Consider the following 23,807-nt stretch of genomic DNA (forward strand, 5'->3'; position numbering starts at 1 on the left):
TACCTACACTAGAAATTTCCACATCTTAATCTAGATTCTATTGAAATGGTAGTCGTATAACCTTTTATATTGTATACCTACCTACCTACCTACCTACCCTCATATACTACCTGGGTAAATACCTATCTAGGTAGGTACCTAGTAAGCAGTATACAAAAAGACAACCAATTCACGCCCGCCTAGAAAGGATGCCTGTGAAAAAAAAACAAAAAAAAAAACATACCTAGCTTTTATTGGTGCTTTAATTCTTTGGGGCGTCTGAAGTCATTCTATGCCAATCTACTCATTTGCTTGCCAAGTTCAGGATTCAGTTTCCGTCCCCCTCCATAAGATACGACCAAACCAAGGCACACAACGCAATAGCTACTAGGTATAACCACCATACAAGCCCAATGACACCCTCTTCAACCCCTAATGCAAACACGTATCCCCCAACTGCTGGTCCAACCGTACGAGATAGGCTCGCAAGCATATTCCCAGCCCCATGGATGGTCCCCAGAACTGTCTTTGAGGGTGTCGCCTCGGTCAATAAGATGACGGTACTCGGTATGGCCATCGTACGTGCCATGATTTGAGAACACACTACTAACCCTAAAAATACCCAGCGTAAGGCTCCATCACCTTCGCCCGCCAAGAGAGACAGGTACGGTGCTGTCGCATACGTGACAGGAAACAGAAACAACGAAACCCGGAAGACACCTCTCGTTCCAATGCGTGCTTGTAGTCGTGGATATATAAACAGTTGCAATAAAATCCCGCATATACCGAAGGCTGAAAGCCACATACCAATAGTTGAAGAGCGTAGACCCAAACCGCCGGCGAAGGCAAAGAATGTGGCCTCACCGTTATCAGCTGGTGGGCTACTGAGGTATACTGGGAATATATGCATGAAGGCCGAATTATGCAACGGCAGCAACCCGAACGAGACCAAAGCGCATAGTACCCTACGCGTCCAGATACCTCGAAAAGGGAGCTCTTTGCGAGCGTCGGGTGTTATCTCGGGTGCGGGTTTCTCGAAATCTAATCGAGCCTGTCCTAGGAACGTGTCTTCGCTACTGTCGATTTTTACGTATTGCTGTCGTCTATGTAGTATACGTTGGATCCATCGCATAATCGCCTCTCCAGCCTTTAGGCCGACATCTTTCCGATCCTCCTTTCCAGGAAGCGTTTCCCTGAGGCCGACTAAAGCTATAATAAGACAACAACTCAGTACAGCGGCGTTGAGGAGCGCAGGGAGCGCATATGGGAAGGCAACAGCCCAAGCTACGCCGGCGGGATTCCGACTCGTATTGAAGACACCGTCTGGTCCGAAGAGCCACGGCATATTAACGACAGGCTCCGCAAGGCAACCCCCTAGAGTCAAACTGGCTACCATGCCCGCATTAAATACCAATGGTAGTAAGAGGAATGCCTTAGTCTGGTATCTTCGCTCGCATACCACCTCCGCCGTTACCGTGCGCATTATACCGACATTTCCGTTGGCGAAGCCGGCCAAGACTCTCCAAAATAGGAGAGAGCCGAAGGACCGCGAGAAACCGAATCCGATGTTTGCCAGGACGGAGACTGCTAACCCGGCAACGATAGAAAGGCGCCGCCCGTGTCTGTCCGACAGTCTTCCCCACGGGAGGCTCACGAGAAACTGCGCTAGCGGGAATGAGGCAACGAGCAAGCCGGAAAACTCAGATATGCGGGCTGCAGCTTGAGGTGCTTGGTCATCTTCGGAGGAGGCCAGCGTCGGCGGTAGGACCGATCGAACGAGGTAGAATATATAGGGTAGAAGGCAGACATTAGAGAGGGGTTCTGATAGGCGACAGAGTGACAGGATGAACAGTTGGTCTTTGTTTGGAAGGTCACACCACCGAACCTGTGTCGTCTTTGGCGTCGTCATCAATTCAGGGCGAATTCTCTCGTCCCCAACATCATCGCGGGCTATAGGTGTGAGATCTGGTAGGTCTTGCGGCCAATAATAAGTTAGCTTTTACATGCTCTGATAATTCCTTGGTGGGATTGTTTATCGGTGACTAGGTATATCGTCTAGAACGCTTACCGTTTCCTGAGCTCACCGAAGCACTGGCTTCATCATTTTCTTTTCGGCCCATATTATGTTCAACGGGTCATACTGGTGAGAGGGAGATTATTCGGCTCTGATGCCGTGACTGATCACGCAGTCTTATATCATCGCTAATCTAGCTAGACTAGCAATAGCAAGAATAAAAAAAATCTTTGGTCCTTTAATTTGCGAAAAAAAAACACGAAAAACAATGTGTGAAAAGGGGGTAAGGACGAAACACGAACCTCATTACACAACATGTCATAGTCATCCTTTTATATATCCTATAGAGGCTTTTCTCTGCTAAATATTAATAAGGGCTAAATACTCGCTGTCTCATCGTCGCCAAATGCATCCAAGCTGGCATTCTTGTGATAATAATGTAATTATCCAGACTAGATCAAGTAATCCACAACGGATCCAGAGCCCTACCAGCTCCGAACTTCCTGACGTGTCTGATAACGGCAATTCAGGTGATACACCAAGTCTAATTTATCCGCGTCCAATGATACTCGATGCTCTTAGTATATTGTACCTCCGCATGTAATGTTTATGGTCCACTCTAGGTCGTACCAAAAAAGCAGTCTTGGCTTGCAGCTTCGAACATCAGTAAATCGGGGAAATGGCGGGGGGTTCTCCTCCCGTAGCAATATCATGCCATCAAGGCACCTAGCTAAGACAAATCGATGGATTCCTAGCCTGGATGGCCAGCTTATGTAGGGGTGACATGCGGGCACTTTTTCGATGCGGGACTTACTTCTCGGGGCAAGGATTGGTTATGTTTCTATCTTATAATCGTCCATGTTATAAGATAGGAGGTTAACGTGCTAGGGGGAAGTATCAGACTATGAGCCGAATTGGGGTTCCTGAGATGGTGTGAAGCATTCTGTTTTACTCTGCTTTGTCGTGGTATGAATAAGTTATTAGTATTCGGCTTCTCTATACCGTCAAAAAGATATCTATTCTCTCTCCTCTCACCTCCATTCATCGCAAGCCTGACTTTGGTCTGTAGATAGCGTTATAAGACTCTTTTGAGTTTTCCTGTTGCATGGTCTCTTTGTGTTGTACCTACATAGGTAATAATTCTTGTATACATGATCATTATCTAACTACTATGTCGTTCGTAACGAAAGCAGATATTCGGCTTCATCTACTATGTATCTTTTTTGCAGTTGGCTCATTCGTTTGGGGGTAAGGGATCACTTCAGTTTAACATTCATCAGCCTCACTAATCTATAACTGGCGATCTGTACCCAACTCCCGAAACAATTTCATTGAGGTATACAATGGAGAACTGTGAGTCACTGCTAAGATTGTCTACCATAGGTATAATGTTGGCATTCTCTCTTCCGTCCTTGTTCATCCTGGGTTCGTCAAAATTATGGGTCACCTTACCCCTTCAAGAAAAGGGGTAATTACTGCTATCTATTATCTAGGAACTTGGTATGTTGCTGTCACAAAACGGACCTCTGTCAGCTTCTTGCTACATAAACTAAGAAGGTGACAGTGAGTGATTTTCGCCGCGTAAGGCTCCTAGAATCCTCTACCTGGGAAACTGAAACGTATCAGGGTTGAGCTACATATTCATTTCCCATCCAGCGAGCGATGTCTTTGGGCGAAGATACGCAGCCTTGGGCGGCATCCTCACCGTCGCCATCGGTAATGCTTTTGAGTGTGGCGCGACGGGGTCTGGGGCGTATGCCATGATGATCATTGGTCGCATAATATCAGGAATTGGCGTAGGCATGCTATCGACTTCTGTTCCCTTATACCAAAGGTTATCCCTTCATTCTCCCCTCTCTCCTAAGAATAGCTGAGAAAGAGTTCATGCTGATAAGCCGCTTTTTAGTGAGGTGGCCCCGGCCGGTAAACGCGGAAAATATGTCGTTTTGAACCATGTCGGTTTCGTTGGCGGCCTAGCGGCGGGATTCTGGTGAGAATTTCTCAACTTATTATATGCCTAGTGATATGACAATATGCTAATGAGATAATCGATACTTAGGGTCGGGTATGCTGTGACATTTTGGAACACCACAGACTACGACTTATACGTCTCGTGGCGCGTTTCTCTCGCCGTCGTTTTAGTCCCATGCCTCATATTCGGAGCTGGACTTCCATTCCTTCCTGAAACGTAAGTTCCGCTGTTCATACATAACTCAGAACAAATAAACGATTCACTGAAGGTTGTTGAACTACTTGCATAAATGTGGTTAACAAGCGGGGACAGTCCGCGCTGGCTTATCGAGCACGGTCATCACGATGCGGCGCATAAATCATTGTATTGGCTGCGTGAAGGTAGTTTTACGGAGCAAGAGATTGACACCGAGTTGATGCATATTAGAGGGGATGTAGAACTACATCATGCCCCAGGAGAAGCGAACTGGCTGTCGTTATTTAAAGATCGAGGTTTATTTGAACGTCTTTGGCGCGCGTCCCTGCTCCAATTCATGGCGCAGATGTGCGGTGCTACAGCCATGAAATACTATTTACCAACGCTTTTCTCAAAGCTTGGTCTACCTACGAGGGTTACCTTGTTGGCTGGTGGTATCGAGTCTACATTAAAGATCGGCATGACGGTTATCGAGATGTTTCTCATAGACCATCTTGGCCGTAGGGTGACGCTGACCGCAGGCTGCGTTGCGATGGGGTTTAGCATGTTAGTATGTATATCTAGTCCTTCACGAATCCTCCTCCCTCTCCCCTTCCTCTTCGAGGGTATACGGTATACGGAATACGACTGGCTAATACATATCACCCTCCAAGGTCAATGGTGTGCTTGGCCAGATTTATCCGGACAACACAAACAGAGTCGCTGACGTAGTTTGTATTGTGTTCATCTTCATTTACGCTCTTGGGTATAGTATGGGTTTCGGCCCAGCGGCCTGGGTATACGGCTCCGAGGTAAGTAATATCCAAATCTCGCCCTGAATCTCGAATCACGAAGACTGAATGTTACATTCAGATATTTCCGACTTCTGTTCGAGCGCGTGGACTCAACTTTTCCGCATCGGGCGGAGCTATCGGTTCCATTGTCGTAGCCCAAGTTTGGCCTGTTGGCATCGATACAATTGGTTCCAATATCTATTTCTTCTTCATGGCGGTTAATTTTGTCTGCATCCCCGTAAGGTTTCTTTTCTTCTACCCCAACAACTCGTATTCTTAGTCGTAAGTCCTCTAACCCCCTGGATTAGATCATCATTCTTTTCTACCCCGAGACTAAGGGCCGGCCGTTGGAGGATATGGACCTACTCTTTAATAAAGTTATCGGAAGAGTTGGGGAAGATCTTGACGAGCATTCTGAGCCAGTACTACCTAAGAATGTTAGCCGTCCACCACAGACCTGATGGTATCGAAGCGAAGGGGGTTCTAGAACGAAAGGCCGGGGTGATATTATCAATGACGGTCATTCTAATTAATAAACCCTACGGATAAGAATCGTATGATGAGAGTGGGATCGTCTTTGTATATTTCGACCGCTGTTATAATAGCTAGCGAGGTAGCAAAGTATCATCGGATATAATGCAGAATGACTTACTACGTATGATAGGTTTTCAATTGAACGCCAAACGGATTGATGCTGCACTTCGTCGAGTCGATATTTTTTAGTCCTAGTCTATCAAAAGTGACTTGAAGAAACGAAAATGGCATTTCATTGGTATCTACCAGAACGCCTGCCCAATGCTATTTGCTATTATCCGTCATCATCATGATAGGGCGATCGGTTCGACAGCCCTTTCAGTGATATATTTCATTCAAGACCCATTTGAGCCTCATCTCCGATACCCCACTGCCCCTGATCTTTACCGTGCCCTTGGATTTCTAACTCGAGTGCCGGCGTTAAGCGACCTTCGTCATCGTTAGAACGTAGACTAGCCGCTTCGCTCGTTCTCCTAGATCGATGCGTGCCACCTGTGGTTCGCCGACGCAATGGTGGGCCGGACATCCTAAGCCTAGCCGACTTGGACGAGGTGCTAAGAACCGAAACTGCGTCGTCTTCCTCCTTTGATGGCCCATTCTTATCGGGCTCGATATTCGTAGATAATTCTGGATTCGAGGCAGAGAAGGTAGAGAAGGTAGAGATGTCAACTTTTTCCGAACTGGACGTCGGAGCGGGACGCGGTCGAGCAGGCAGCTCGGGAGGCGGGGGAGAAGCGACCTTGTCTAGAATCTCGACAAGTTCGGCATCACGATACCATTTGCGGCGTCGTGTCCATCTACCCCACCCATCGTTACCTCGGCGACCGTTCTGCCACTGCGTTATTGTAAGAAAGACTGGGAACCTCGGTCAATAGAGGACTCGCGGAAAATGAAAACATACCTTGTTGTCGTAGAAAATCCATCCATTCTTGCCCGCGTCAGTATCATAGTCGGCCTCGTCAAGATCGGGCGCGCCGTCAACTCGCCATCTACCCTCTTCGACCCACCTCCACCTCGCATGCCCATCCTCGACCTCCGGCAGTTCGAATTCATCTTTCTGAGGAACAGGGTTGTTGTGCTCGTCCGTCCAGGCGGCACGTTCGTAGGCAAACAGGCTGTTCGTCCACCCCAGGCCCAGCCAGCGTCTTTGATTCTCGTATATGATGAAAGTGAAGCGTACACCTGAATCCTTAGTCCCGGGGCGGCCGCTACGCTTAAGGGCAGCAGTCAGGGCAGATGATGATACCTTGGTGGTTTCATTCGGTCGGTTCGTCTTCGAACCTATGGCGATGTTAGTCTGATTACCGTTGGCGCCGTCGAGCTTCGGTTTCGCTGGTTCGTCGAATTGTAATCCCGTCACCAATCTTGCCAGCCTTCGCATCGTAGCACTCCGCCATAATAATGTCCGAGATACTCGGCAGACTCTCGAGTGCCAGGTGAGGAGTAGGGTACCAAAGGCTAAGACGACCCTCTTCGTAGTTATAATCTTCATGGGCGGAAGTGTTAAGACGATCCAAGCAGGGGTAATGGCAAGTATTCGAACAAATAGCGTAGTGAGTGCTGGCCTAGTAGTTGCGCTAGTCGCAGTCCGCTGGGTAGACAGGAAATCGGTCATCTCGAGCAATGGCTCAAGTAAGATATTGCATCTGGTGGTGAAGACTTTGACGGTATCTACAATTTCATCCAATGTCTTCTGGTGCCTCGTACTCGTAATCTCGCTCGCATTACGCTGATGCTGGCCGTTGATACCCCCCGTGGCAGATACGCTGGACGGTTTCTTGTCTTTGCTGTTGGCCATACTCGGATGCTCGGCCCAGCCACTACTGGACAGCGGACTGTATCGCCGCCCATACATGCCTCCTATAATACCCATCACGACCACGATGGGGCCAAAGAAGCGCACGATGACGTCTCCATACTGCACCGCGGCCCAGAAGACCACTAACAGCAGAAAGCTCTCCCACGGGTCACCAGTAGTCCATGTCAACAGTCCTACTAGCTTGTTGAGAGGCAAGAGAAAAGGGTGGCTGTAAGCAAGAGCGCGGGTGATCTGGGGAGGTGTAGCAAGCAGCAACGGGGACTTCTGGTGGACGAGGATAGTCGATCTTCGTTTAGCAGCCGATGCGGCAGTGGAAAGGTTCGCGGGGGAGAAGGAAGCGTAAGTAGGAGGAGCGTACGTAGGCGGGAGATCGGAAGGGGTAGCAGAGCCGTAGCCGTCGACGTCGCCGCGGGAAGTAGATTTCGGAGTCGACATGTGTGTCATCCAAGGCGTGTCCTAAAGCGCGTGAGAAGGAAGAAGAAGAGCATAAGCAGAAACGAAGACAGAAACAGATAATAGGGTTAGATGGCCAATCTTTCAATTTCAATGCGTAACCATGTTTATATTAGTCTGGTTAGGAATTGTCTAGATGATTATCTGCTTTTTTATTGATTTTTTTTTTTAAAAAGGTGAAGGTATGGATGGAATTGGAAGAAAGCTGAAATGAAGGGAAGATTTGAAGCTTTTTGGAGGGTTAAGGTTAAGGATGTCGAGGAACAAGTATGCAGCCTTCAGTTTGTTCATCCACCGATCTAATGACGCCTTCATTAAACTTAGGAGGACGGTGGAGGAATATGCAAGATGTGCCTTATGTAGTATGCGTATGAATGTATGAATGTATGAATGAGTGTATGGATTTAATATTTATTAGGCAGAAACATTAAATAAGAGTGACAAGGTAATAAATAAGAGGTAACTTACCAGAGCAGCCATCAAGGGCCATTCAATTTAAGAAAAGATGTCACTGCGCACGATGCGAACCAACGTTTTTTCTTCTTCTGTTCTTTTCCTTTTTTTGAATGATCGAATAATTGAATATGCCGAACGAATCCGAGTCTACGGGTAGCTCCTGCTCCTACTCTTGCTCTTGCTTCTGGCTTTTCGTCCCCCGAACACGACGTCATTCGACGATGATGTATGTATCGTAGTAGGTACGCGTAACTAAACAATTTACTAAATATCGTACATACATACTATGGGTGTACATAAGAAATATATGCCTGCCATCGAATCAAAGGTGTAGGCATCTATCATAGCACGGGTATTTTGCTTGGATAAATAGAAAAATAAAAGATAAGAGAAGATATTTATATTTGTCCATTTAGAATAATCAAAAAACTCTGAGCAAATACATTCTCAAGCTGTCAAGTTCGAGGCTTCCAATCCTTAGGTATGTACTTCTAGTATGTATATGACAAGACTACCAGTTGCTCTTACCTAGGTAGGTATCACTTCCCTATTATGCATAGCTTTATTACTCTTTTCAAACTAGTTCCATCTGCCTTACTCGACGCTTCGATCCTAATGCGGGGAGCAACGCTAAATTCTCCCCTCGGTACTGACACGGATCTGCTTTCACATGCACTGGTTAGTAATGTACCTAGGTCTATAGGTAGGTAGTACCTAGTATCGGGATAGTGACATGTGTCGGAATCGTACTGCCAGGTATAGATAGGTATTTTGATTTCTCCAATGCTTCTAACGTTGTTCTTATTCGTCTAAGTACCGGTATTTAAGATTGTTATATCATACTAGACACCAGATATACGTGCATCATGTATCGACTATCATAGTGCAAAGACAGAGGTGTATCAATCTCTCTATTCTTTATTTTTATTTTATTTTTATGGATTAGGTCTTAATTGACTGTTATAATGTAACGTAAACTCATCGCACAGCATTGTCAAGAAAAGAACTTGATAATCCTGATTTCCATGCTTTTTACATTTGATTTGATGAATATCGATGGCCGATTAACCTGCCGTCACCTGAAAAGCTAATCACTTCAAATGAGTCTCCTTTCTTCATCTTTCCCCCACCCTCCAATATCCATACGCATCCCGAGCCCTGCGACGTACAAGATACGCATGCTCATCCCATGATCAGAGGAATGCGATATCAGGCTTCACCGTTCGTAGCCATTTAATGAAACCACGAGCCTGGAGCTTGCCATTTCCCAGCTTGCTTCCTCCACTTCGATCGAAGACAAGTCGAGATGATGAGCCGTTACCGTGTCTCAAGACAAAAACTGTGTTCCCTTTGGAATCCGGGATGATATCCTTTTCTCGAGAGAACCCCATCATTTCCATTGGGTCGATCGTGATTGACACAGGGCCCTGTCTAGTCGACACTGTCCTTCGGTCTGCGCTATAAAATAGTTGGACGCAATCTCCTTGATCTTTTGTCCTCTCCCACGACATATCGCAGCTTCTGTAGAACGAGAGTTCGAAATCTGCAGCAGCAGAATGCAGTCCGACCATCGCGGCGTCACCAACAAGCCCAGGCCCCATGGCGGGTGTGGCGTTTTCCACGTCCACTAATGGCTGTATAGACGAAGATTTCGTGTCGACGTGGGGTAATGTGTCTTGTCCATATTGCTTTGCATCGCTTGCCCCTTCCTGGCTGCACTGTACCGTCTCTTTCATTTGGCTTATTGCCCCCCTTTCCACATTTAGCGGTTGTTTGTTTCCTGTGTCTCGGTTTTCGGCACGGATGCTTGAACCGCCCGCATTAATAGTTGATTTGACGCTGTTAAGTGTCGTGTGATTAGAAGACGAAGTATCATAAATATTACCTTTGCTATGATTGTTGTCATCGTGTATTAGTTTGCTTCCCAATAAGTTTGTCAACGATGACATTTCCGAAACCTCTGCAGCCAACTTAGAAGTTAGTCTCGGAGACATCTTTTCACACATCTGGCCTCGAGGAGAAGTGGTAGCATTTGTCGACGACGGTGGAACTAATGTATCTTTCATTGACCCAGAGGTTGTTGTGCCAAGAGATTCATATTCTATGGTTTGGCTTATAGATCCTTGATTCTCCGGTGCTGTGCTGACATTGTGAACTCCATTCCTAAACTTGAGAGCCTCGGCGATAATTTCAGCCAAGTTATGATTGCGGATTGACTCATTGTCAGAAGGTTGTCGGTAGTATTGTCTTGGCATACCCGACTGATCAGGATCTTGCATTGCTTGGGCACTAAATTTAGATGGTGGAGTGATGGTGGATATAGGAGCTATGTAAGGATCTTGGGACTTCGTGGTGGATGGGCATGCCTGTTCCGCAAGTTTTCGTGCTGGACATATATCCGCGGCTGCTGATGCTGCTGCTGCTGCTGCTGGGCTGTCTGGTGCTTCACGTGCTAGGACAACTGACGGCTTCGGTTTGTCAGTATTCACCGCACCTCTCAGGCCATAGAACGCCCAAGGTCGATTTGTGCTGTTTTCGGGTTTCGCAACAGATGGCGAGGACTGGATCCAATCTTCTATTTCGCAGTCAAGAGAATCGTCGACATCGGAATCGGAGTCGGAAACAGCATAATCCTCGTCACCGGTTATCTCGCCACCTTTTTCTCGCCAGTTTTGCATCATCTTTTCTGTTGCTGACGAATCCACTGATGTCGCCTCCGACTCGGAATATGAACTGTTCGAATCATGGATATCCTCCGTATGAGAGACTGTATTGGCAGACTTGGCCGGGGTAAGTGGCGAAGTAGACGGGGCATATTCTGTACGAGATATTATTAAAATATACAAACAAGACATCGAGGAGAGTTAAGATGAGAAAACTCATTCATGAACGCCGATTCGAACGACTTACCGCCAATTCGCGCCTCTTCACGGTCCTCCCATGTCTTGTACCCTTCTCTCTCGGCAATCCACCGACGCGCAGCGTTGAAAGGGTGGTCAGGTTGGCCGGGTACGTCGCGCCAATTCAACGGGAACTTCATCAAGTCCCGAGCCGGGAACCACCCAACAGTCTGCGCCTCGTCAAAGAACATGACCGGGAATCTCCTGAGCCTGACTTTAGAGCCACCATCCTCGTATCCCGGTGCCCAACCGGTAATCCTACGAGAATCGTAAGTATAGCAATTGGGCGGCTTTGCCTTTTTCTTAAGGAGGCCAGTAGCGTTGAGGTCTCCATCCTTCAAGCCACTTCCATTCTGGCTATCCCACCCTAGAATCATGACCGGGTAGATTTGGTCGGCCACTTTACCAAGGCCACCGTCTTTCCAGCGCCCGTAATAAATATGGAAATCCTTTGGATGTGTTATGCCACTCGTACGCTGCTTCTTGAGACGATGAAAAGGCTGTTTATGACCCTTCACATAAGTCTCCTCTGCAACCCGGTTGTTCAATTTTGCTAGGTCCTCATTGCAATCTGTTACTAGGTAACCGAGAGTTCTGACCGCATGGTCCCTATTCCGATCTGTACAACCGTGGCCGTTTCCATTTAGGTGTCTGGCAGCACCTTGGACGGAATTCTTTGTGAAGCGAAGGCCGTGCTGCTCGCACTTTAAGATATACCATTGCCGACTGCCCGTCGGCCATTCAACAATGGTATCCTTGTGATTCGCATTTCCGCCTTGGTAAACCTCGTCGAAGGTAATTGTTCGTTTCGGAGGAGAATTGGTAGATTCGCTTGAGGGCGTAGGTGCGGGAGTGTAAATTTGGTTGACGGAAGTGTCAACACGTAATCGTTTAGGGTGGAGTTCATCAGATGCAGGCGCGCTGCGTTTTCTTGACTGAACGTGCATTATTAGGCGCCGCTCTCCACGGATTACCTTGTTCTGGATATTCCAGCTCAAGGGCCTGCACAACCCGAACGGCTGTTTAGGATTCGGAGACGCGGAGTTGGTTCCTAACGTTGGTCGTTGATGCCCCTTCGATTCGTCCAAAATGACATTTGCATCTTTAAGTAGCGAGCCGTGGTCGCTCTGATCATCGCTTGACTTCCATGAAATTGACGAGGGGCTAGTCTTCATGGATGACTGATTCTCATTCACCAGGGCCGCCTTGAGCTTGTCTTGATAGAGCACTTCATGCTCGGCAAGTGCTTTGACATGTTTGTCCTCGATAATCCTGACTCGGTTATTGTGACTAGCTTCGACCTCTTGCCGGTCATACTTCAGGCTCTTTTCGGCCATCGGTAAGATGATGTCTCTGTATGAGGTTAACGGCACGATGACCTTCAACTTCTGGATGTTGTCGTTATGGGTCTGGTGGAGTTCCTGTTCTAACTTCTCGAGCAACTCATCTTGAAGGGCAAGATCTGACTTGTGCTTGACTATCATGCGATCCTTCTCCATGCTCCAAATATGGTGCAGCTCGGTGGCGACCGAAGGTTCCATCTTGTATTATACAAGATATTCCTCAGCTATAGACATTCAAGCTTTGTCCAGTAAGAGAAGCGAATGTAGCGGGAATCACGAAGCTTAGACGCAAGACTCTCCGAGAATTAACGAAATCCCGGAGCTGTTCTTTAAAGAAATATGAAGAAAGGTTGAAGGTTAAAATATTGTTTATAAATCTACATGATAAAGGTGAATTAATTTGGTACGAACCCTAGGATGGGAGTGACGAGGGGAAAAATGAAAACGGAAGCCACAGTAAATGAAAATGATGCAGAGGAATACATCGAGCGCAAATATGGAAAATGAATTACCTACTCCCCGGTAAATTACCACGGGATATGTCTAAGTGCCTAACGAGATAGTTGGTTTGGTTGCCGATGGGATGGGATATTGAACTCGGGAAGATATTAGAGGAATATGAATATATAAGAGGGCAGGTGATGTCTAGTAACGTCCTGGGTTATAAAACGTAAGGTACCTAGGTGATTATTGATATGGGAATCGGTTCGTTTGTACGGAAGGAAGTAAATAATAAAAGGCAGTTACAATAACGAAAAGGTGATTGTAGATTGGACATTAAGCTTTCAAAGATAATAACGAATTAACCGAAGAGCGATTACCAACCCGACAACCAAACAACGATCATATCACCACCCGTCTAAATATAATCCCGAGCAAAATAGAATTTACCTAGGTAGCAAAGAATTGATGCTAGAATCTGAACGTCAGCCGAATCCTGGCAGGATGGTTGGTTGATAGCCATGTCGGGATTCCGGAATAGTTTTCCGTTCAGCTGTGGTTCTCGGTACCATAACTCGACAACATCATATTAATGAAGGTCTTTCTCGAAACCAGGTAGGTAATTAGCAATTACATAGCTAACTAAAAAGAAGACAGATACAAACGAGGCCAAAATTTAGCTAGTGACTTTGCTTCTCTTGTTTTTTTTTTAAAAAAAAATAAAGTATGATAGGTACCTGTGCATCATGAATTACATAGATGGCTTTGGATTTAGCTGAAGATGTATGTTTCTAGCAACTCCTACCTCCTGATATTGCGGTGGCTTATAAACCCCTACGAGTTGCGGTACCTCTGGGTAACTGCATTGCTATAACGAAACTTACCTATCAATCGATGCTACAGTCATTATAACCTACAGTGTTATCCCTTTTTTGTTTTGCCCCCGAGCCAAGTTTCGGGATGGAACTTCAGGTTCTATGTTCGCTAGTATGAATCTTCATGTAACCATTGAAAGGTACCAAATACTACCAGGCCAATACGACTCAAATCTCTTCTAAGCAATTGTTTGAGATACTCGTAAACTTCTATCCCCAAAAATGATATTACCTAATAGCCTCGAGGACTAATCGAATCGGAGGAGCTTAGGGGTTTTCGTGCAATAACGTCGGTTTCTCCTTGTTACAATAAAAGTGATATTCAATTGAAAGACCTGTCACTAAACTCTGACGTACCTATTAAAGGACCTTTATTTACCAACCTCTCAATAGTACTAGCCGAAAGCTTACTAAAGAAAGACGATATAAACCGAGATGGAAGGCGGATATAAATATAATTAGTTACTAACATAAATATTCTAGCAGAAGCCTACAACTCTGATTGGCGAGGTATGTAAATGTAGTCTTTAGAGAGTTGATATTAATATATGAGGCCCTGAAATAGGTATGTTGCACTATGGCCACTGTAACATCCAGGTACCAGGTACCTGGGTGAGTTATAAAGAGGGGTCCATGGGTCTCTAAGTAGTAAATTATAAAGGGTTTGTAATCACTGTAATTATGTCCCTCAAGGGTAAGATATAATTAAGGTAGGTAGGTAGGTGACAGGATAGATACCGATCGGTTATATTCATTATTGACAACACTCTCTTAGTTTCTTAATCTACCTAGGTATACAATCATTAGCCTCGCGTCTATTCTACGGAAAGAAAGTTGACTAAAAAACACTTATTCGTCTATTTCGACTATCTAGTAAATATGACTATCGGGTCGGTTACTAGGTCAGTACGCTAACAATCTCATGTTTGAATGACAACGCTACCCGTGATGACGACGAGCATGTTTACGCCCAAGGGACGTTATATTTATCCAGATAGTACCAGGTATATACGCATCGGACGCACGGTGGCGTATATGACCTCTAGAATACCTGCAAAGAGGTAGAGCTACTCTACCTACCTAGGTACCTAGCTAGGTAGTCAGCGTCAGCGCTGGCTAACCCTTCTGAGACCGGCCTTGTTTCTAATGTCTCAGTACCACATTCCACGACGTATATCAGGGTTACAAAGAGGGAGACCTGTGATCGGACAGTTGGTTAAGTGCCGACAACAGGATTTGAAACGCCACTCGTGAAATGATACGAATTTTCTGAGTTTAGTTTTGATTAGGCTAGACTTTACGAACCCGGGGGGAATACTTTTAAACCAAGAGAAGCTCGATTTAATGATTAACTCATTGATCCTAACGAAGAGTAATGCACTCATGACATTACAGCGCAAATCATCTTGATATAACCGCAAACGCGAATCCAATATGTACGTACTATGACGCCTTATCGTTCCTTACCTTGCCATCCGATCTAAACACGCGAACTCCGTAATAACCACCCATCCACGAATTTATAGAACTATCCACCCACCATATCTAGCCCGAGCTGGTGCATTGCCTTCACCAAAACGAGCACCAACCAATATAATGCTGGCATAAGTTCTCTAACTTCGTAGCTTCCATGATTAACTTATTAACTTGCGTCACGACATCGAGTTCGTCGGTCGGCTTGAAGTCGCGGCCAGTCAGCTTCTGGTTTACGCGGTCTAGCACCTCCACGGCACGCGCGTTCTGGATCTCGGCCATTTCGCCGTCTAAGATCTGACCCGTGCCGTTCACTAGACTCGAATTGGTGCGCGCCCTGGCCCGAGAAGCTGGTGGGCCGCCGGGATGCGCGGCGTCGACGCCTGCGACGGCCTGCTGCGCCGCGAGGAACTCGGAAGGCGGATGCTCTGCGTCAAGAATGCTCGGTCTGCGAGCCCGCTGAGCACCTGCACCAAGAGAAGATTCCCTCTCGGAACGGAAATTGGGGCCGACAGGAGATGCGGCATTGGTTAGGCGCCAGGTAAGGAGAGGATCGTGGATAAACTGTAACATTATCATATTAGTAATCATAATCCTTCAAAATGCGTCACCAAGGTCAACTTACAGCCTCAAGAACTGCCATCACGCTTTCTTTGTTTTCACGAAGCACACGCATGACATGCTCGCACGTGATCCGGAAGCTACCTTCTATGTTACTGACTTCCATGGCATATGTCAGCATCCTGGTGAGACGGAACGGAACCCTCTCTGGATACTTGTCTCGCTTCATGGCAACCTCGAAGCAGTCACCGAAGTCGATGTGGATAATCTTGCCAGTGATGCGGTCAAGCATCAGGTTGCTGGGATGCCTGTCGCCTAGGCCGAGGATATAACCGACCATGCTCATGACTCCCAAGCTGCGTGTGTAGTTCGTACGCCTCTCGAGCCAAGCCTCGGAGCTCTTGCTCTTCAGCCATAGGACGCGGTACAAATCTTGGCCGGTCGTGTTGTCTAGCGCATAACCAAACACCTCGACCTTCTGCATGAGCGTGAGATTATCATAATCAGGAGCCATCTGCAGCATGATGCGATGCTCTATGTTAAGGAGGATCTTGCGACTCTCGCGGTATTCGCGGATTAACACGTGCAGGGTATCGCTATTCGGCACCCAGCCGAGGAGGCCCGAGTTCTGGCTGAGAGGTATCGCTGGATATCTCTGGATACCGAGATGGCGCTTGTAGCACTCGGAGTCGTTGGCGAGGAGGGTATTGCAAAGGCCAAACAGCTGCATGACGCGCTCATCCTGTCGGATATCTTCGTGTCCCTTTAGAAGGAAGGCGTACGAGTTGCCGTCGCTTCCGTTCGTATTCAATTTCCTGGGTCGCTGCTTGGAGTTGATCACACTGAAGGTCGTATCGAATGAGATGATGCGGACGATGGGAGCGCCGCTTCGGTACGTCCCGGGCACGGCTAGGTCGAGGTCCTTGGCCGCCAGCAATTTCGGGGAGCAATACGCGAGCTCTAGCGACGACATCTGCGGAAGCTGTCTTCCTATTCGTCGGAACACCTGGTAGTAAAGATCCCAGGCCTGGTTAAGGTCGTTGACATCGTGGCTGGTCTCGTATTGCCGGCACCATTCGCGCGCCTCTGTGAGATCTCTACCGAACGTCTGCGCGAAGCTGATCTCACGCAATGTCTCCGGGCCTTGTTCGAGCAGCTCATGTAAGGGCCCGAGAGTGGCGAACATGCCTTCGATATTATGATCACCGAAGTATAGTCGAGAGGCTTCCTCGAGTCCTTCGTGCCAAAGCTCATGCCATAGCACGGCGACCCGGATGAGCTCATGACTCACGGTGTCGGCCTGCTCGACAAGCTTAGCGCTGTGCGCACGCATGCTATCCATGATTAGCGCGGCCGACTTTGACCTCCTAGAGCTCTGAGCCGACTTCATCGCTACGGTCAGCGGGTAAACCAAGGCCTGTGGATGATTACGCCCGACGTCGGCGAGCAGGTTGTGGATAGACTGCCGCACTCGCGTGTTAGGCTGATTGATACGCGCGATGAGCTGAGGGATCACCTCCAGCCACGTATCGACGCTGACGGTCCCGAAGCCTTGGGTGACTGCAGCGTTGACTTCGCTGCTGCCACCGTGGGCGAACCATAGAGTGAGGAGGCGTAGCGTATCTTGGAGGGAGCTTCCCGACGACAACGCAATGGACTTGAAGAAGCCCTGAACAGCAGGGACGACGTGATTTATGATGACAGACAGATCCGATCTCGGGGCGTTCCTGTCAGCTGCGGGAGTGAGGGCTTGGACGATTTCGAAGTTCGCCAAGGCCCACGCGTGCCAAGCCTTGTACCATTTAGGGTTATACTGAGTGGCTTTCGAGTAGGAAGTTAGGATGTCCTGGACGTTGTGGTTTTGCCAATTGTGCTTGTTCAAAGACACCTGCCACTCTCCCTGTTTGAGGAAACATTTCGCAAGAAGCACAGTCTGGTCTTGGATCAGCTTCTGGGTCCTAGAACTAGGGACACCCGGATCCATCGCGTTGTGGAAGCCGTAGTCGCCGATCGGGTCCGGTCCGTTAGACGCAGTCTGGATTGAGGCCCGCGCCATTTCGAGCGCCTGTGCGGAGTCGGCGGTGAACTTTCGGAGGCAGAACAGCGTCTTCTCGGGGTGACCGGTCTGGCGTAGGTTAGGCTGTTGCCCGTATTCCCAGTAAAATTTGAGGACTGCGTATACTACTTGGGGCGGGATCCTCGTCGCCGGACCTTGTTGGGGTTGGCCGTTCTCGCTCCAGTACGGGATTATCGTGTCGAGGGAGTGATCGGTACCGATGAGCTGCTTCAGCGACTTCTCGGCGAGGCCCATCCTACCCGACTTCCGACACAAATTCGCGAACTTGATCCACATATGCATATTTTCCGCCGGCGTGATGACTAGGCCGCGTAGCCTTAGCATACGCTGCCAGACTTCGACGTTCCTCTGGCATCCCTTTAGACGACTCTCCCACGTGCGGCGCATCGTGGCCTTCTTCGGGTCCTTTGCTTGCTTGTAAACGATGATCTCCTCGAGCTCCGCTAGCATCTGCACCCGGACAATAACCTGGTATGCGCGATTGTAGGACTCGCTCACAAGGGCGCTGAGCTCTGTGTCGAGGCCTTCCCGCGTCAGCTGGATAAATCTGGCAGCTTCTGCGAACTGGTTACGATGGAGCGCTAGTATCGCGCCGAAGAACGAACGGTCCGGAGAGAGCCGCTTCATGGACTGCAAATAGTTATCCATAAAATCCCACTTGCCCAGACCCCAGGCGGCGGCGGTTGCGAGCGGCGCGATCCGCCGCTGGATCTCGGGCGCCGAATTGGACCAAGTATTGCTCGTCAGATTCGCTAGGGCATCCCACTCGCCAAGGGCGTGCAAGCAACGCATCTTGCCCATTACAATATCCAAGGGGATCGCTTGGTCTCGCGGCATCTCCGATTCTCTCTTATTGTAGAACGCTAACGCCTCTTCCCACCGTTCTAATTTCTCGAACCACGTCTCTCGGAGCTGGATGCCGTCCTTGTAAAGCTGCGCCTTGCGGAGAATGCCGATGGCGGCATCGTACTGCTGGAGCTGGTTGTTTATGACGATCAAGGCTTCGACCGCTGGCCCGCTCTGGTCCTGTAGGAACTCTAACTCCTTATAATGAAGAGCTTTCGCGTACGCGTGGCAACGGCCGGCCTCCCTACCGAGGACCCTAATATCGATTGGTAAGGCCTTATCGTCGTGTTCCATAAATTCGGCGAGGTTGAGAAGCAGTCCGAGCAAGTCCGGCGGCACGTTCTCAGAGCGGATGGCATTTTCGATGTTCTGGATGAGCTCATCTTGGAACTGTTCGTAGAGCTCGCTCCAGCACGAGACAAAAGCGGAGTTGAACAGCTCGCGGGCCAGGGGCAGATGCACGCTACCGAGGATAGCGCACGCGCGAAGAGCGTGGTTGGGCGACTCGGTCAAGAGGGTGGTGCTGAACCGCCGGAGCCATTCCACCCAGTCCTCTTTCGTGGACTTGCCCTTGGTATCCCAAGCGGCTTTTAGATGAATGGCGTTCATCTCAAGTTTCTTGTTGCCGAGGTCGGTAAACGACGGCTCGTCTAGCTGGTCGACGAACCGCGTCTCAGAACTGAGGTCTTGCGGCAGAGCCTCACCCTTCTGTAGCTTGCTAACCAAAAGCTCATAATTCTGATGTTGGATCTGGCCAGCCTGGAGAACCTTGGTGACGGTGCCCATGAAGTGTAAATAATCCCTACCAAGCTGCTGAATCAGGGCGCACAGGGTATCCAGCGCCGCCATCCGCAAGGACGAATCCCCGCTAGCGAGGATCCTGGTCAGGGGGTGGATGATCTTGGCGGCATAGTCATTGAGGTTGACCTGGCGAGAGATCTTGCCGACAGTCTCGATAGCTGACTTCCGCAAGAACGTCGGCTGGCCCTGCTTCTCGAACGTGCGCACGATCACGGGAATGATGAGATGCATATATTCCTCGCTGCTAGAACCGAAGACTAGAAAGGCGTGGAGCACTTTCTCGGAAGGGATCCGCTTAGTAGTCGCATCCTTCTCCAAGACACCGAGCATGGCGGGCAGCAGACTCGCCAAGTAGATCTTGAATTCTCCTTCTAGTGACCTCGAAATGGCTTCGATTAAGGACAATATCGTAGCCTGGAGAGATGGTGCCATTTCCCAGTACGGGGGGAGCGACTCTATGATCTGCGGCAGATAGTTCCTAATGTGCTGGCGGACGATGCTCACCAGTGTAGCCAGCTGGTTGAAATAGGATTCGAGGCGACTCGCGGGGCAATCCTTAATCACGTCTAGGAACGCAGGAATGATGCGATCGAGGAATGAGACACACTCTAGTCCTAACGTGCGGAATATGTTCATGATGGCCTCGATCACTGCGGCATGGTGTGCCGCGAGGGAATGGTCCTTGAGTATATTAAGGAGGGCGTTAATCACGACGGTGGGGTAATACTCTTTGTTAGAGGGAGTAAGACCTGTCATCATTAGCGATATGTCGGTCATTCGATTGGTTTCGACGCGGCGCTTGGCGTCAGGGGCGCGCTCCTCGACTTGCTGTGTGTCATCTTTGTTAGCGTTCTCTTCTGGCGATCGGGATTTCTTTAGATTTTTTTTCTGGGATTTCTTCAGAGGCTTATAGGAAGGTCTCGCGAGCGGTTTCATGAGAACCCTCATATCTATGACGCGTTCTGGGTCGAAATCTTCGTCCGAGCTGAGGGGACTTCCATCCTCATCCGTGGGGTTCCCCCATCCGTATGCACGCTGCCACGCGTCTTCGTGATGGGGATCCTGTAGGGGATTCTGTACCTGATGCCTGTAGGGATCTAGCGCTCCTAATATTCCCATCAGCTTAATCGTCTCATGCCGCAAGGCCCCGCGCTGGGGCTCGACGCGGATAATGTGTTGGAGGAGGTCGAGGAGTTCGGGGTATTCGAGATAGGGGTCTATGACGTATCCGGAGTTGCTGGCAAGCTGGCCTAGGGTATGCAAGGCAGCCTCGCGCTTGACGTCAGAGGCGTGGTCCTTCAACGCCTTGATGATGATCGGCATGAGTTTATCCTTGTACGGGAGCATGTCTTCCCCCCCGACTGTCGCGAGCTCGCCGATTGCCTTGAGGATGGTGGCTGCGACAGCGTGATTGGCGTCGTCGGCCTTCGGCAGAAGTACCGAAATCATAGGTTCGACGTATGGCTTGACCAAAAGCCCGGCGTTCTGAACGAGGTGGCTGAGGAGCCTGGCGCTTTCCTCCTTGTTGCGCGGGGCATCCGAGAACTCGAGCTCAGTAAGCATCTGTATCAAAGTCTTCCGAAGCGAGGGAATGACGTAGGCTGGGTTGTACAGAGCCAGTCGACCTATGATAGAAATCGATACTTCCCTTATATCGAACACTTCGTCGTTGAGCGCAAAGAAGAGGGTCCGGATGTTCTCCGCCTTGGCGAGGTGAGGGTCGAAACGCTCGTCGAGAGCCGCGAGGACTGTCCGTCGTATGGTTGGTTCCGGGTCGGATACGCCTACGGTTAGCAATTTCTCGATAACGTCGCCGACGACCTGCAACGCGTGGTAACTAGTCTGATTTACGATTGGATCTCGCACGTACAGTTGGCAGCACGTAAGGGCGGCCGCCTCGCGGATCTCAGGGTCATCGTCTTCTACGTACTTGATAGCAACGTCACGGACGAATTCATTCAGTATGTGGCCTCCACCTAATGTCAGCATTCGTAATTTTTAGCGCCATGCCCGACCTGAGGTAGGCCGGTAGGAGATGGATAGCGAGCCTGGTTAAAAGACGGGAGGCGGGAGGAAGGAAAGGGGAGATAAGGGGGCGGGGGGACGAATCACTTGGTATCGGGAACTTACCTGAGAAGTCGAAGCTCCCTAGCGTCCTCAACGCTAGCTTCACCTCGGCTTTACGGTGCTCATAGGCCTGCGGGTCTTTGGCATCTCTCGGTATGATGGGGACGGCCGAGAGCGTGTTCGGGGTGGGAGCTCCAAGGGGCTTGAAGGGCTCTCCACAAAGGACCTTGCTAAGCATGTCTAGAAGCCTCTCCTGTATCGTAGCCTTCACCGGCGGTATGTAGAAGGCCATATCGACCAAGGCCTGTGTTAGCTTGGGGGTAAGCTCGCACGCAAAGATGGGATCCAGTAAGGCCTCCATGTATTTGCTGAGCGTCTGGCCAACCGCGACCGCAAGTCTGCTGATGCAATCGAAGACCGGGTCGACAGAGCCTCGCTTTCGAGACTGGATGCTGAGTCCCTCTCGGACATAGATAAGAACGCCGTCGAGGTATGGCGCGATAGCGCTCTTGACGGCGTTGGCGATGTTTCCAATAGCGAAGAAAGCATCGTTGCGTTCCTTGTCCTTCTTGAGCATACCGGAGAGATAGACCATGAACTTGTGAAGATAGGCGTGCGCGAAGTCGGACGGGGAATAATTGGCTAGGTTGGGGATTAGCAGAACGACCGTCTTGCGAACCGTCATGTCACGATGATCCTTGTGGGTGAAGACTATCTCGCATGCATTCTGATAGTGGTCCTGCATGTACATGCCACCTTGCTCGAGAAGCTCCTTGAGCACCAGCAATGACGCGTGGACGTACTCGACGGTGTTCGTCTTGAGACCGGCCTGGGTCTCATTATACATCTTGGTCATCCACGCCTGCTTCATCTCCTGGTCTCGCTTGCGGATGATCTCGAAACAGGCACTGACAGTCTCCGCGGAGGTCGCGCGGATAAGCTGGCGCGGGTCGCGAAGACCAACCCATATGAGGTCGAAAACGAGGCCGACGTAGGCGTACATCAGAGTAGGCGCGCTCCGGGCGAGCTCGCGGAGGACCAGGACGGCGCTATATCTCTTCTCCTCCACTCTATCTGATTGAAGCCACTCGAGAGCGGTCTTGACCTCGGATTCGACCAACTCTGATATCAGAGATCCTCCGGGAAGACACAATTTGCCGAGGGCGATGGCAGCGGGTTGCATAGGAACAATATCCTTTCCTCTCAGGATCGTCTTCAGATTTGCGGTAAACCGGGTATATTTAGCGGTAACGTCCACGCCATCGAAATCGACAAGGGCATCAAGGGCATAGACGCCACCTAGGCGTTCGGAAGAATCATTGCCATGGAGCATCAGCGTAGTGATTTTGTTGTTGACGGAATTGTAGAATACGTGAAATTGTTCTGGCTGGAAATCTGTAGGTGCGTGATCAGCTGCATGTTTAGGGGACAGCGAGATAGAAGAGACGGTGTCACGTCATCTAGACACATCAGACACATCAAAGAGTATCGCACACACCTCTATAACAAACGGTTACTAGCTCCCTCAGCTGGACAGCTGCTCGCTTTCGAACTTCGTCTCCTGCCCTGTTTAAACGGTAATAGTTAGTCAGAGGCCAGCGCTCGGCCGAGGGAAAATGCTCGCACCTCGATTTCAAATCTCTCGTGATGGCATCAAGGGCCTCAAGGGCCAGCTGCTGCTGCTGCGCCATAGCGGACAGCGAGGGGATGCAGCGTCGGCCTTACTATCCCTCAGCCGCGTCGAAGACAGCTTCAGGAGCCGACCGCAAACAAATTCATTAAGAGTAGACTTGACGACACCGCGACATCAGACTGCGAGGAATAGAGGGGTCGCCGAACTCCGGGAAAATAATAGTAAGGATTATAAAGGAAAACAAAGTAGAACGGAGGGAAGCTTCGCGATATTATGTAGCAGAGGCGGTAAGGATGTTGTTTGTCCAGGCGCACAATGCAAGACTTGTATTTTTTTGGGGTGAGTTCGATAATAATCCGAGCTCGTGACGGAAGACGAGGCAAGAGGATAGGTAGTAGGTATTAATGACTAGACGAGACAGGAGCTTAAAATGGTAAGTAACCTGGCAATTAACAATTAACAGCCGTAAATTGACTAGTGCATTACTGCAAAAGGGATAGACAAGCGGCTTATTATGGGAAATCCCTTGTCACCGATAAATAAAAATAGCGGATATCACAGTTTATTTTTCCAGCACTCTATCCAACATAAACCG

The 23,807-nt window shown here is 49.2% G+C and overlaps 5 protein-coding genes across 5 annotated transcripts; 1 reads left to right on the top strand and 4 right to left on the bottom strand.

Moving 5' to 3' along the window:
- Positions 1-46: 46 nt before the first annotated feature.
- GGS22DRAFT_176253 (MFS general substrate transporter) lies at positions 47-2,487 on the bottom strand. The gene is made up of 3 exons (XM_047963382.1): positions 2,296-2,487; positions 2,048-2,221; positions 47-1,953 (listed from the first exon to the last, which is right to left on the bottom strand). Exons 2-3 carry the CDS (start codon positions 2,097-2,099, stop codon positions 308-310), a joined length of 1,698 nt encoding a protein of 565 aa, XP_047813856.1. The 5' UTR covers positions 2,100-2,221; positions 2,296-2,487; the 3' UTR covers positions 47-307.
- A 366-nt stretch (positions 2,488-2,853) lies between these two features.
- Positions 2,854-5,640, top strand: GGS22DRAFT_176255 (general substrate transporter). The gene is made up of 9 exons (XM_047963383.1): positions 2,854-3,241; positions 3,377-3,492; positions 3,620-3,827; positions 3,900-3,983; positions 4,053-4,181; positions 4,278-4,710; positions 4,814-4,951; positions 5,013-5,171; positions 5,242-5,640. Exons 1-9 carry the CDS (start codon positions 3,099-3,101, stop codon positions 5,392-5,394), a joined length of 1,563 nt encoding a protein of 520 aa, XP_047813857.1. The 5' UTR covers positions 2,854-3,098; the 3' UTR covers positions 5,395-5,640.
- Positions 5,641-5,798: 158 nt separating this feature from the next.
- GGS22DRAFT_182656 (Pex24p-domain-containing protein) lies at positions 5,799-8,219 on the bottom strand (the record flags this gene model as incomplete). Its single annotated transcript, XM_047963994.1, has 3 exons — positions 5,799-6,302; positions 6,369-7,742; positions 8,208-8,219. 3 exons carry the CDS (start codon positions 8,217-8,219, stop codon positions 5,799-5,801), a joined length of 1,890 nt encoding a protein of 629 aa, XP_047813858.1.
- Positions 8,220-9,388: 1,169 nt separating this feature from the next.
- On the bottom strand, positions 9,389-12,636 carry GGS22DRAFT_193719 (uncharacterized protein; the record flags this gene model as incomplete). The annotated part of the gene is made up of 2 exons (XM_047965414.1): positions 9,389-11,013; positions 11,106-12,636. The coding sequence occupies 2 exons, from the start codon at positions 12,634-12,636 to the stop codon at positions 9,389-9,391; spliced, it is 3,156 nt and encodes a 1,051-aa protein (XP_047813859.1).
- Positions 12,637-14,866: 2,230 nt separating this feature from the next.
- Positions 14,867-23,577, bottom strand: GGS22DRAFT_176264 (FAT-domain-containing protein). The gene is made up of 6 exons (XM_047963384.1): positions 23,206-23,577; positions 23,078-23,145; positions 21,643-22,974; positions 20,593-21,482; positions 15,853-20,340; positions 14,867-15,791 (listed from the first exon to the last, which is right to left on the bottom strand). The coding sequence occupies exons 1-6, from the start codon at positions 23,268-23,270 to the stop codon at positions 15,324-15,326; spliced, it is 7,311 nt and encodes a 2,436-aa protein (XP_047813860.1). The 5' UTR covers positions 23,271-23,577; the 3' UTR covers positions 14,867-15,323.
- Positions 23,578-23,807: the final 230 nt, after the last annotated feature.

Source organism: Annulohypoxylon maeteangense (assembly GCF_022496945.1).
Source record: "Annulohypoxylon maeteangense strain CBS 123835 unplaced genomic scaffold GGS22scaffold_33, whole genome shotgun sequence".
Lineage (NCBI taxonomy): Eukaryota > Fungi > Ascomycota > Sordariomycetes > Xylariales > Hypoxylaceae > Annulohypoxylon > Annulohypoxylon maeteangense.